General features: G+C 35.6%; 1 protein-coding gene across 2 annotated transcripts in view; it reads left to right on the forward strand.

Annotated features, from left to right (window-relative positions):
* The window catches only part of KIFAP3 (kinesin associated protein 3), a 123,979-nt gene that overhangs the window by 27,844 nt on the left and 86,093 nt on the right, over nt 1–10,042 (forward strand). For both annotated transcript variants that reach the window (XM_039323998.1, XM_039323999.1), the window contains exons 5-8: nt 2,769–2,910; nt 8,130–8,229; nt 8,359–8,483; nt 9,438–9,536. In XM_039323998.1, the coding sequence (XP_039179932.1) occupies nt 2,769–2,910; nt 8,130–8,229; nt 8,359–8,483; nt 9,438–9,536 (466 nt within the window). The remainder of the gene's footprint in view (nt 1–2,768; nt 2,911–8,129; nt 8,230–8,358; nt 8,484–9,437; nt 9,537–10,042) is intronic.

Here is a 10,042-nt window from a genome sequence, read left to right on the forward strand (position 1 = left end):
GTGCACTCAAAGCAGTCTTGTAATGTTTCTATAGCTCCCTCTGTCCAAACCCTCACCTGCTTTACTATAGGTTTCATTCTGACTAATAAAGGTTTATATGCTGGAATAAGCAGCACTGTGAGATGGTCAAAGGAGCCTAGGTGAGGGCGGGGGATAGCTTTGAAAGCTGCCTTGATGTTGGAATAAGCAAGATTCAGTGTATTGTCCCCTCTGGTTGCAAAGTCCACATATTGATGGAAATGTGGCAGGGTAGCTTTCAAATCCACTTGGTTAAAGTCTCCCACTGCAATAAATGCACTCTGTAAGTCACTGATGTATGGCAGAGAACCTTCAGGGCCTCTTCTCTGTTTGCATCAGGGGGGATATACACAGCTGTGATAATGGTAACAGAGAATTCTCTAGGCAGATAGAAGGTTCTGCATTTGATGGTCAGAAGCTCCACATCTGGGGAACACAGACTTGAAACCACCTTGGCATTATTATACCATTTGTCATTTATATATAAAAAAGTACACTATCCTAAGTATAAATCATATCTTTCTAAGTATGATGCTCTTTTAGTATCTAAAGGTTATCTGTTTCTAGCCATATTTAAACACCTGTTTGATAGGGCCCCATCCAGTAGATCAAGTCCTCTATTTTCTTTAGTCTAACTCTAACTTACTTTCTTTGCCAGATAGGTTTCCAAGTCCATGTATTTAAATTGTCAAAGAATTTTTCCTCTGTTTTTATGGGTACTCTTTGTAGTAGGGAAAGCCATTTAAATAAGATATTTCTGAGGGGGAGTTCAACCTAATCATATACATTGAAAAGCTCCAAATTTCCTCCTCCCTCAGCTTCTCTTTTCTTGTTTCCCAGTTTCTAATGCTTCTTCTGAAGGCTCTATAATCTGTTCTATATGGTCTTCTTCCTTATCTTCAAGTGTATTCTGAGATCTTGAGGGATGGTGTGCCTTTTCCATTTACAGTATTATCTCTAAGCTTCAGTATTTGTCTGTGCCAGTCTGTAGTTTCCTTCCTTTATATCCTCTGTCTTTGGATCAGTTTCTTCTAGTCTATCTTCTATTTTCTGGATTCCTTGTTCGTTCTTTGTAGTTATTTTCTGGGGATTCCCTAGTTTTGATTTTAAGTTATGAAAACTTGCTCATTTATGTTGTTCAGATTCTCTTTAGTCTCATCATGGTTTCTTCCTAAGTCTTCTTTATGTGACTCAGTTGCCTGTTGAATTGATTGCAATATAAATTGCATTTCCTTCTGGAAGTTATTAGTTCTTTGCGTCTGGTGTACCAGATTGGGAGCTCAGAGGTGGATCCCTTTGGGGTGGTTTTTTTTTATCACTTTTAACTAAGTGTAGAGTACTCTTTTTTGTTCCCTCCCTATATTTGTATTTCCCCTGTATTTAACAGAACCAATCTTATAATCAATACAGTAATATACAATTTAAAGTTTTAGATTTAGGTTTTAAATAATCTCATATAATTCTTATAGTCTTTGTGTATAGCCTTTGTAATAAGTAAATTCCAAAATATAGGTCTACCATCAACAAGGGATATTTTGTCACAACTCTTCTGTCCAGGAATCCAAAAATTTCAGTCAACCAATGCTTGTAATACACAATGTCCAACCACCTCACAGTCAATTCCTTGGTCTCCTCCCAGTAAAAAATAACCAAGAGGCAGAAAGTCAAAAGTTAAAGTTCAGTCAATGTTTGTAATCAAGATAGTCAACAAATTTCAAAACAGTTATAACTTCCACCAAGCAGAGAATAGCCCTAAATATTTTTCTCCATTGCCAGCTGTTCTTTATTGAACTAAAAACTTGACTGAGGATCAAAGAAGCTAGGTGTTTATCTGTGTCTGGGTATTGTGCCAAGTCCACTCTAGCCACAACAAGTTTAATGGTGCACCTCTATGCCACTACTAGATGTCTTCAGATATCCATTTTCCAACACTTAAAGCAAACCATTATTTCCGCTTTAAAGTTTCTTGAATTTCACCCCAATAGTCTTTCCAAAGAAAAAACCCTTAACAGTTTTCTCAATTCTGCAGTTTGTCAACACTCTGTTTTTATAGTACTTCCATTTTGGTATTATATTCTTCTTTGTTTTTGTCCCCAAAAAAGATTGACTTGCCACTTTTATTTCTCTTGAAGGGTGGGGCAAAAGCCTTTTCCTTCTCATGTTTGGGGATTTCTTGCTTTATTGGAGTTTGTCTTATCCAGGGAATCAAGTATCAAAGTAGGAGAGAAAGGATTAATATTCTCATCCAGTTCCACGCATGTTGTTTAGAATGCTGGTAATGCTGGTGCTTTCTTTGTTCGGTTGTTGATGGCTTGGGGTAGCCAAAGGGATGCCGCTAACCTTTCCCCTGCCGCTTTGGAGGGTTTTCCTTGATTCAAGCAAATCGACTGCTGTCTTTTCTCTCCTTCATCACCTTTCCGGAGTGACTTTAAGCCCATTTAGGGCCCCCTGGCAGGGCGAAATCAGTCGTGGGAAGCGGAGCCCCACTTTCCTTCGGCTGCATTGCCATGACGCAAATCGGAAGTCCCATGTTATTAGATATTAATTAATGTATTATTTATTTTAATTATTTTTCTTTCAAATTACTCTGGTTTTATATTTCTCTCAGCAGTTTATACAAAACTTTACTTTTTAACATGAATTATTGTCTCTTCAATGCATTTGGACTGTTTGTTTCATGTTTAACTTTCCTTATAAGTGTTTGCTTATTGACGTCTTGTATTCTAATTTTTCTTGCCTGCTGTTTTCAGATTGATGAAGTAGCTAATATTAATGACATGGATGAGTACATTGAATTACTATATGAAGATATTCCTGATAAAGTTCGTGGTTCTGCACTTATTTTGCAGCTGGCCAGAAATCCTGATAACCTAGAAGAACTCCTCCTTAATGGTAATTATCAAATTAATGCTATTACGATTGGTTTGGCTTTTGGCTCAATAAGTGGAGTAAATTTAGCTAACCGTAATCAGATAAAGGAATCCCAGAAGAAGTACTAGTTTATGTTCAGAATAACTGATCCTTAATTAAAGATGCATTTATTCAGAATAATCCAGACCGTGGTTATTTACTGACTCTTGAACTCATTAAATAATTGACCGTCATGAGATAGCACAGTAACTATTTTTGGTAACATTGACTATCATGGTTTGATCAATTTGAAAATCTAAGAAAAATATATATGTAAAAACAGAAATTGTTTATCTCTGTTACAGTTTAGCTATATCTTTCAAAGACATTTATACTCAACAGATTTTTGGTATGGTACTATTCTGATTTTTTTTATTTTATTCATGGTGATTCATGTCCAGACTTTTTTGGGAGGTTGGGATTTAAAATGTATGTACTCCACAGAAATTCTCATTAAAAGCATTAGTGTTTTCCTTATGTAAACCAGTAAGGTGTATAGTATTTTAAAGATAATATTGCACATTCCGGTATCTATAAATATAGGAAATTATGTTAATTGATTTTAAAAACCATCTGTTGAGTCATTGTGAGGATTACTCAGGTTATACGGTGGATAAGATTGCTGGCATCTCTTGCTTTGAAAGAGGCAGTATTGTGGTCTCCTCAAAAGACCATCTTTGGATCCAAAGATTTTCAACAACTATCAACCAATCTCCAGCCTTCCTTTTTTAAGCTAGGCTATTGAGAATATGGTCAGTCCATAGCTGATGAGAACTCTGGAGGAAATGGATTATCTACACCAGACGTGTCTAACCTGAGGCCTGGTGCCCCATGCAGCCCTGGATAGCTACTAATGTGACCCCATAAGATTGTAAACTTTCAGCATCAGTATGTGATTTTTATGTTATTGAACTATATTATACATTTTATATGCGGCTCAAACCTTGTTCTTTTAATGCAGCCCAGCCAAGCCAAAAGATTGGATACCCATAATCTAGATTCATTTTGGTCTAGTTTTAGGCTAGGTTTTAGTATTGAGACAGTTTTGGTCATGCTTGCTGATGACTTGTGATGGAGCTGGGATGTTGATGGTACATCCATCCTTGTGCTTTTTGATCTTTCAGTGGCTTTGATGCTGTTGACCATGGTAGCCTTCTGAACTGTCTCCATGTGTTGGAGATAGGAGCATTATTTTATTGTGGTTCTCTTCTTTCTCTGAATCCATAGCACCTATTCAAATAGCTTGGGATTGGGCTGCTTTTCTATCTTCCCTATGGGGATGCTTAATGAGGTGAATTCATATCAGTTGTCTATTAACTTTGACAGCCCCCTTTCACTGATGCTTCACTTGCTTTATAAGTTACACTGCTTTTCTTCTCCTTTTCCTAAGCTAGGTGGTTAAATGTAGTTCCCACATCCCCGGTCCTGTGGTCTACTATAGGTCTCAAGATCTCAAAAATGGATCTTACACTGTGTGAGATAATTTTTAAGCAGCATAGGCTTCATGCCCACACCAGATAATTCCATGTTAGGTCCCAGGAATTCCATTGTATAGCATGCTGCTAGCATGCCCAATTCCCTAAGCTGGTTTTAGGCTTATACAATGATCCATGGTCTCATATGTTCATGCATTTCATTTTGAGTGCACCAAACATTCTGGATGGTCCAGTCTAATAAGCATCCCATCAACCCATGTCACTTTTAAAATATATATATATATATATATATTATTGATTTTTTAACATAAACACCTTGATACTTGGTAAACAGCGTGTTGTCTGGGTTTATGTTTACAAAGTAATCACTAAGTTAGTTTCTATATTCCAGAGTCCGCATAATAGCTTTGCTTGATTTTTTCTTCTTCCAATAATATTCTCTTTAAATTAATATAATTCTTATTAATTTGATAGGAAACAATTAAATATAAAGATTTTTCTAAAATTTCTACCAATAATAATTACATCAATATCATGCTTCTTTTCTATCTGGTCATCTTGGTTGCCTCGTCATAAATCCTGTTTACAATTCTTATTTAAATTTATTTTTCCTACAATGTTCAAAACATTTCTACTAGTTAAAATTTTCCCAGAGTTAATTACCTTAAAGTATTTAAATCTATTTTCATGCCTTAAAAAATAAGTAAGAAAAAGACACAAAAGAAAAACATAAAAAAGAAAAGACACGAGAGAAAAAGAAAAAAAGAGGAAAAAATTAAGAAAATAATATACTACTTAAAATACATATCCCTCTTGAATTAGTATACACTTATTTCCAAATTTTTTCTATTTATTTTACACATAATTAAACCTATGTTTAATTTTTAAATGTTCCATTTAATAAATCCAATCATCTAATATTTTAACTATTCAAAACATTTTTCCCTTTTTTGGTTATCCATTGGAATTTTCTTAAAATCAATTACATTTAAATATCTAAAACATTTCCTTTACATTGATCATCCCAAACATTTTTATATTTCTCATATCAAAAAACAAAATAAAAAAGAGAAAAGAAAAAGTACTGTGTTACTTGGAGGGTTCATCCCTCTTAAATTAAATCTTTCTATTTCTTCAGCCATATTCAAACAAGTGTTTAATTTTTAAATATTACATCTGATACATCCCATCATCTAATTCCTCAATTCTCACTTTAGCTCTCCTTTTGCCAAGCATCTTTCCCAATCAATATATTCCGTTGCATCAAAGAGTTTTTCCATAATCTTGTAAATATTGTTGTAAATATAGTAGGCAAATCAAACATCATGTCTTTGTAAAAAGATTTTGCTTCTTCATATTCATTGAAGATTTCTCTCATCAACCCTTGTCTCCCCATTTCTTGTGGTACTCCCAATAGCTAAGCAATCCATTTTGTCAAATCTTTTTCCTTATCCTCAAGTTTACTTTGTGGTCTTATTGTACAAGTTATCTTTTCCATGTTCAATGTTTCTTGTAAGTCCTTCTCCTCTTGAGTCTCCAGTAGCTTATATTCAATTGTCTGCTTCAGGGGTCCCCCACCCCTGGTCCATGGACAGGTACTGGGCCACAGCATGCCAGTAACCGGTCTACACAAACAAGCAAAGCCCCATCAGTGGGATGCAGGCAACACACAAAACCATGCATTCTCTGGTCTGTGGAAAAACCTTCCACCACGGAACTGGTCCCTGGTGCCCAAAAGGTTGGGGACCTTTGGTCTGCTTTATGTGATCTCTCTCTCTCTCTTTTTGTTTTCTGATCATTTAATTGTTGTGATGTTAAATTGAGAATGCATTCATTTAAATTTTCAAATTCATTTTTAATTTCCTCATGGTTTGAGGTTAATATCATTTCCATTTGTTGTAACAGAACATACATTTCCTCCTGGTAAGTATTTATTTTTTCTTGATATGTTCTTTCTGCAAATCTCTGATGCTCCTTAATGACCAAAAATCCTTTCTCTGCCAATTACTTTAAAGTCACAATTTAAAAAATATTTATAATCCAGGAAGGTCAATTTTTTTCTAAGTTTTATAGTTCTCACTTTGTAGATAGTCCACAATGTTTTCTTTTCTTTTGTCACAGCTGCTCTTTGTTTAAAGCCCTGAAAATCAGGACAACAGGCTTTTCTTTCTGGGCTGTGTATTTAGGGCAGTATTTTCATCCATCATTAGATGTCAGCACCAGTCCATCTTTCAATTTTCTGTATTTTTCCCCGTAAACTTAATTTGCTGCTTCTGTTTAGAGGAGGGTGGAACAAAGAACCCCCCTCACTTTCAGAGGATTTTTATTTCTGGAGTTTTTTCTTTTTTTCTCAGGAAATCAGTCAGGTAGAAGAGAGAAAGTCAATATTCTTACCCAGTTCACTCACACTGTTTATAATCACACTTAGTTTAGTGCTTTTTGGCTTAGGCTGCATGTAGCCTTTCTTCTGTCGGTTTTTGCAGAGCTTTTCCCAGACATCCGAATCGACCACCATCTCCCCAGGATTGGCAAGGCTTCCCTCCTTCCTTGCCACCTCTCTGGGGTAGCTTTGGGCCCATTTAGGGTCCCCAAACAGAGAGAAATCAGCTGTAGGGCTCGGATTGTCTCCATCCCTCAGGTGTAGTCTAGCTGTGCAGAACCGGAAGGCATGTCACTCTCTTATTCAACCTATTAATGCAACTCCCTTTTTCTCTCCATGAGGGACCCTTACTCTAGTTGAGATATCATTTTCTGCAGAGTAGCTGGAGAAATGTCCAACCCTAAGTATTCTCATGGGAGTCCACACAGGTCAATGAACCTTCTCAGATCTCCATAGTTGACTATCCCAATAACTGTCTCTGAGCTTTCTTCCTGTACCTAGTTTCACAGATTTTTTCCCCCTGCAGGATTTGATTATGATGACTACATCGGTGAGCTCCTGAAAAAAAAAGCAATGAACTATTGATGCCACAATTATAATAAAATATAAAGCTGTATTAAATGAAGTGATGTTATACAAGCAGTATATTGAGGGAGCTCTCATCCTGTTCATCCATGACAGGCAATGGCAGGAGAGCCTTTCATCATGTCCATGGCTTGTGTTTATGAATCTTCTGATGCATATTTTAATAACACCAGGTTCCCTCTTCCCATCCAGCACTATCCTGAAATTGACACTTATGTATTCATAATAAACAAAAGCATGCATGTGGGAACCAGGGATAGTTCCTGCTCCTTAGAATGAATGGGAAAAATCAATCAATAGAACAATAATGTAACTAGAGAGAGAGAGAGAGAGAGAGAGAGAGAGAGAGAGAGAGAGGGAGAGAGAGCAAAAGATTAACTACTTTGTTCTTCAAGGCTGGGAGGTCAATTATATCCTTAATGTGAAGGAGGTTGGAGCAATTACCTTATTGGAATGGGAATAGCCACACTGTTAAATAGCAGAAAGGTTAGGAAAAAGAAAACTATAAGCTTGTTATCAGGGCTTTGCAGTTCAGAGAGGCAGCAGGCAACTTCTTTGAGACGAGTAGCGAGACTAGCTTGACCATTGAAAGATTCACATGCTGGTCAGCCTTGCAGAATATTTTTTTTATTACTAGGTTCATATTGAAATGAACAGAGATTATTCATACCCTTAATTTTTCAACCCTGATTGATGCTACCTTTTGTTTGATTCAGTCATTAGGCAAGACATACTGTAGTGCATTAGAAATATGAACTTCATGCTATTGTTGAGAAAGTACTTTCCTTCTTACTTTTTAGAAACTGCATTGGGTGCTTTGGCCAGGGTTCTACGAGAGGACTGGAAACAAAGTGTAGAACTTGCTACTAATATAATATATATATTCTTCTGCTTTTCCAGGTACGTATAGTAACATGTACTGTATGTAAGTCAATATGTTCTGGAAGCAGTGGTTATTAAGTTATGCTTGTGGGTTAATATAGGATTTACTCTGGAGCCAGTACTCTGATTTAATTCTTTTTAATGTAGCTTTTCTCAGTTTCATGGACTGATAACACACTATAAAATTGGAGCTCTTTGCATGAACATCATTGATCATGAGCTAAAGAGGCACGAACTCTGGCAAGAGGAACTTACCAAGAAGAAGAAAGCTGATATCCTTGTTTGTTGTTGTTAATAGATTAATGGACAAGCATGAATCCAACATATTTTTACAACTTAGAACAGTCTATTTCATTTTATCCAGCTTGTTGTGTTCATTCTGCATACTCATTTGGTTGTTCTTCAGATTCTCCTATCCTTTAATTTTTAAATAAAATATTTTAGTAATGCTTTCATAATTGAATATATTATTTATGAGAATGGTACCTTTTTGAATATATAGGCTCTATTATCAGCGAATGAATAGAATATTAGTATCTTTTCTGTATAGATAGAAAATGTTTTATTTTAGTGGTTATCTTATTTTAGCAGTTGCTACAAGAAATTAGTATTGGTCTGTCATGGTCCCTTTTTTTGAGGTTAGTGCAGAGAACTAAGATTTTAATAGATTGATTAAATCAACAAAGTAGCAGCAAATCTGCTTTTTTGAATAGCTATATTTATATTGGATGGCATTTACTGAGACTGTTCGTATGTCACAAAATGTCCAAATAGTTCTTGCTTATTACAGACAGTATACTGATATTCATTGCTCATTCATATGTGCTTCCTTCCTGCTCACAGAAATAGCTAAGCGAGTCATGGAAACCCCATTCAGTGTTTGGTTTGTGTTGTGTATGAACTGGAATTCCTGGGTTGTTTTTGGTAAGGTCTTACTTTCAATTAGTGGGAAAGTAATCCAGAGTTCCTGCTTATAACATATTACAAGAACATTGGTGACTGGTTTAATTGCTCTTACAAGCAGGAGAAGCCAATGGGAGTGATAGTATAGCATGTGCCTTTAGGCTTTCTGAACAAAGTAAACATGAATTCTTAGATTCTTGTCTTATGCTATATAATTGCAGCAGGTACTCCTACAAGACACATGCATCTCCTCATGATCAAAAAGCATTGATAGGTTTTGCATTTCTTAAGTGTTAGGCATATCCTTATCTCTAAATATCCACTTGATGAAGATCCTGAAAATCAAACTCTGAAAAAAGAATATGAAAAAACCTTTAAAAAGTACCAAGGTCTGGTGGTTAAGCAAGAACAACTACTTCGAGGTACACATTTTGATTCCCAGTTATTCAATATAGCTTCTCAGCATTTAGAGAAATTATGGGAAAATCTGAAAGATTGCATAGCTTAGTCTATTTGTTAGAATTGTAGGTAATTGAATGACTTAGAACTCATTTTAGTAGTGTTTATCTTTGTTTACCAAAAGTTTAAAAAGTTAGCTGTCTATTTGTAGCACTCCCTTTAAAGTTCGAACATAGGTTAAACCAATGACGTATCAGCTAATGTATAAGGCATGTTCACTTCCTTGGGTTAAATATAACATGGTGGAATTAATAATTTCACATTGTTGTGTATATAATAATAATGGAGCAGCAAATATTCAGTATTTGAAAGTATTCAGTAAATGAAAATATATTGCGCAGAGAAAGAGTTTCTGAGAATTTAATTTTAGATTTGAATGCTCATTAGATGAAAATACTCCACTAGTAAGTACTTTCATTCCTCCTGAAGATCAGTGCCATTAAATAGCCTGTCAGAAAAATTCCAAGAG

Source organism: Crotalus tigris, unplaced genomic scaffold (assembly GCF_016545835.1).
Source record: "Crotalus tigris isolate CLP2741 ecotype Arizona unplaced genomic scaffold, ASM1654583v1 scf7180000024291.2576520, whole genome shotgun sequence".
In the NCBI taxonomy this organism is placed as follows: Eukaryota; Metazoa; Chordata; class Lepidosauria; order Squamata; family Viperidae; genus Crotalus; species Crotalus tigris.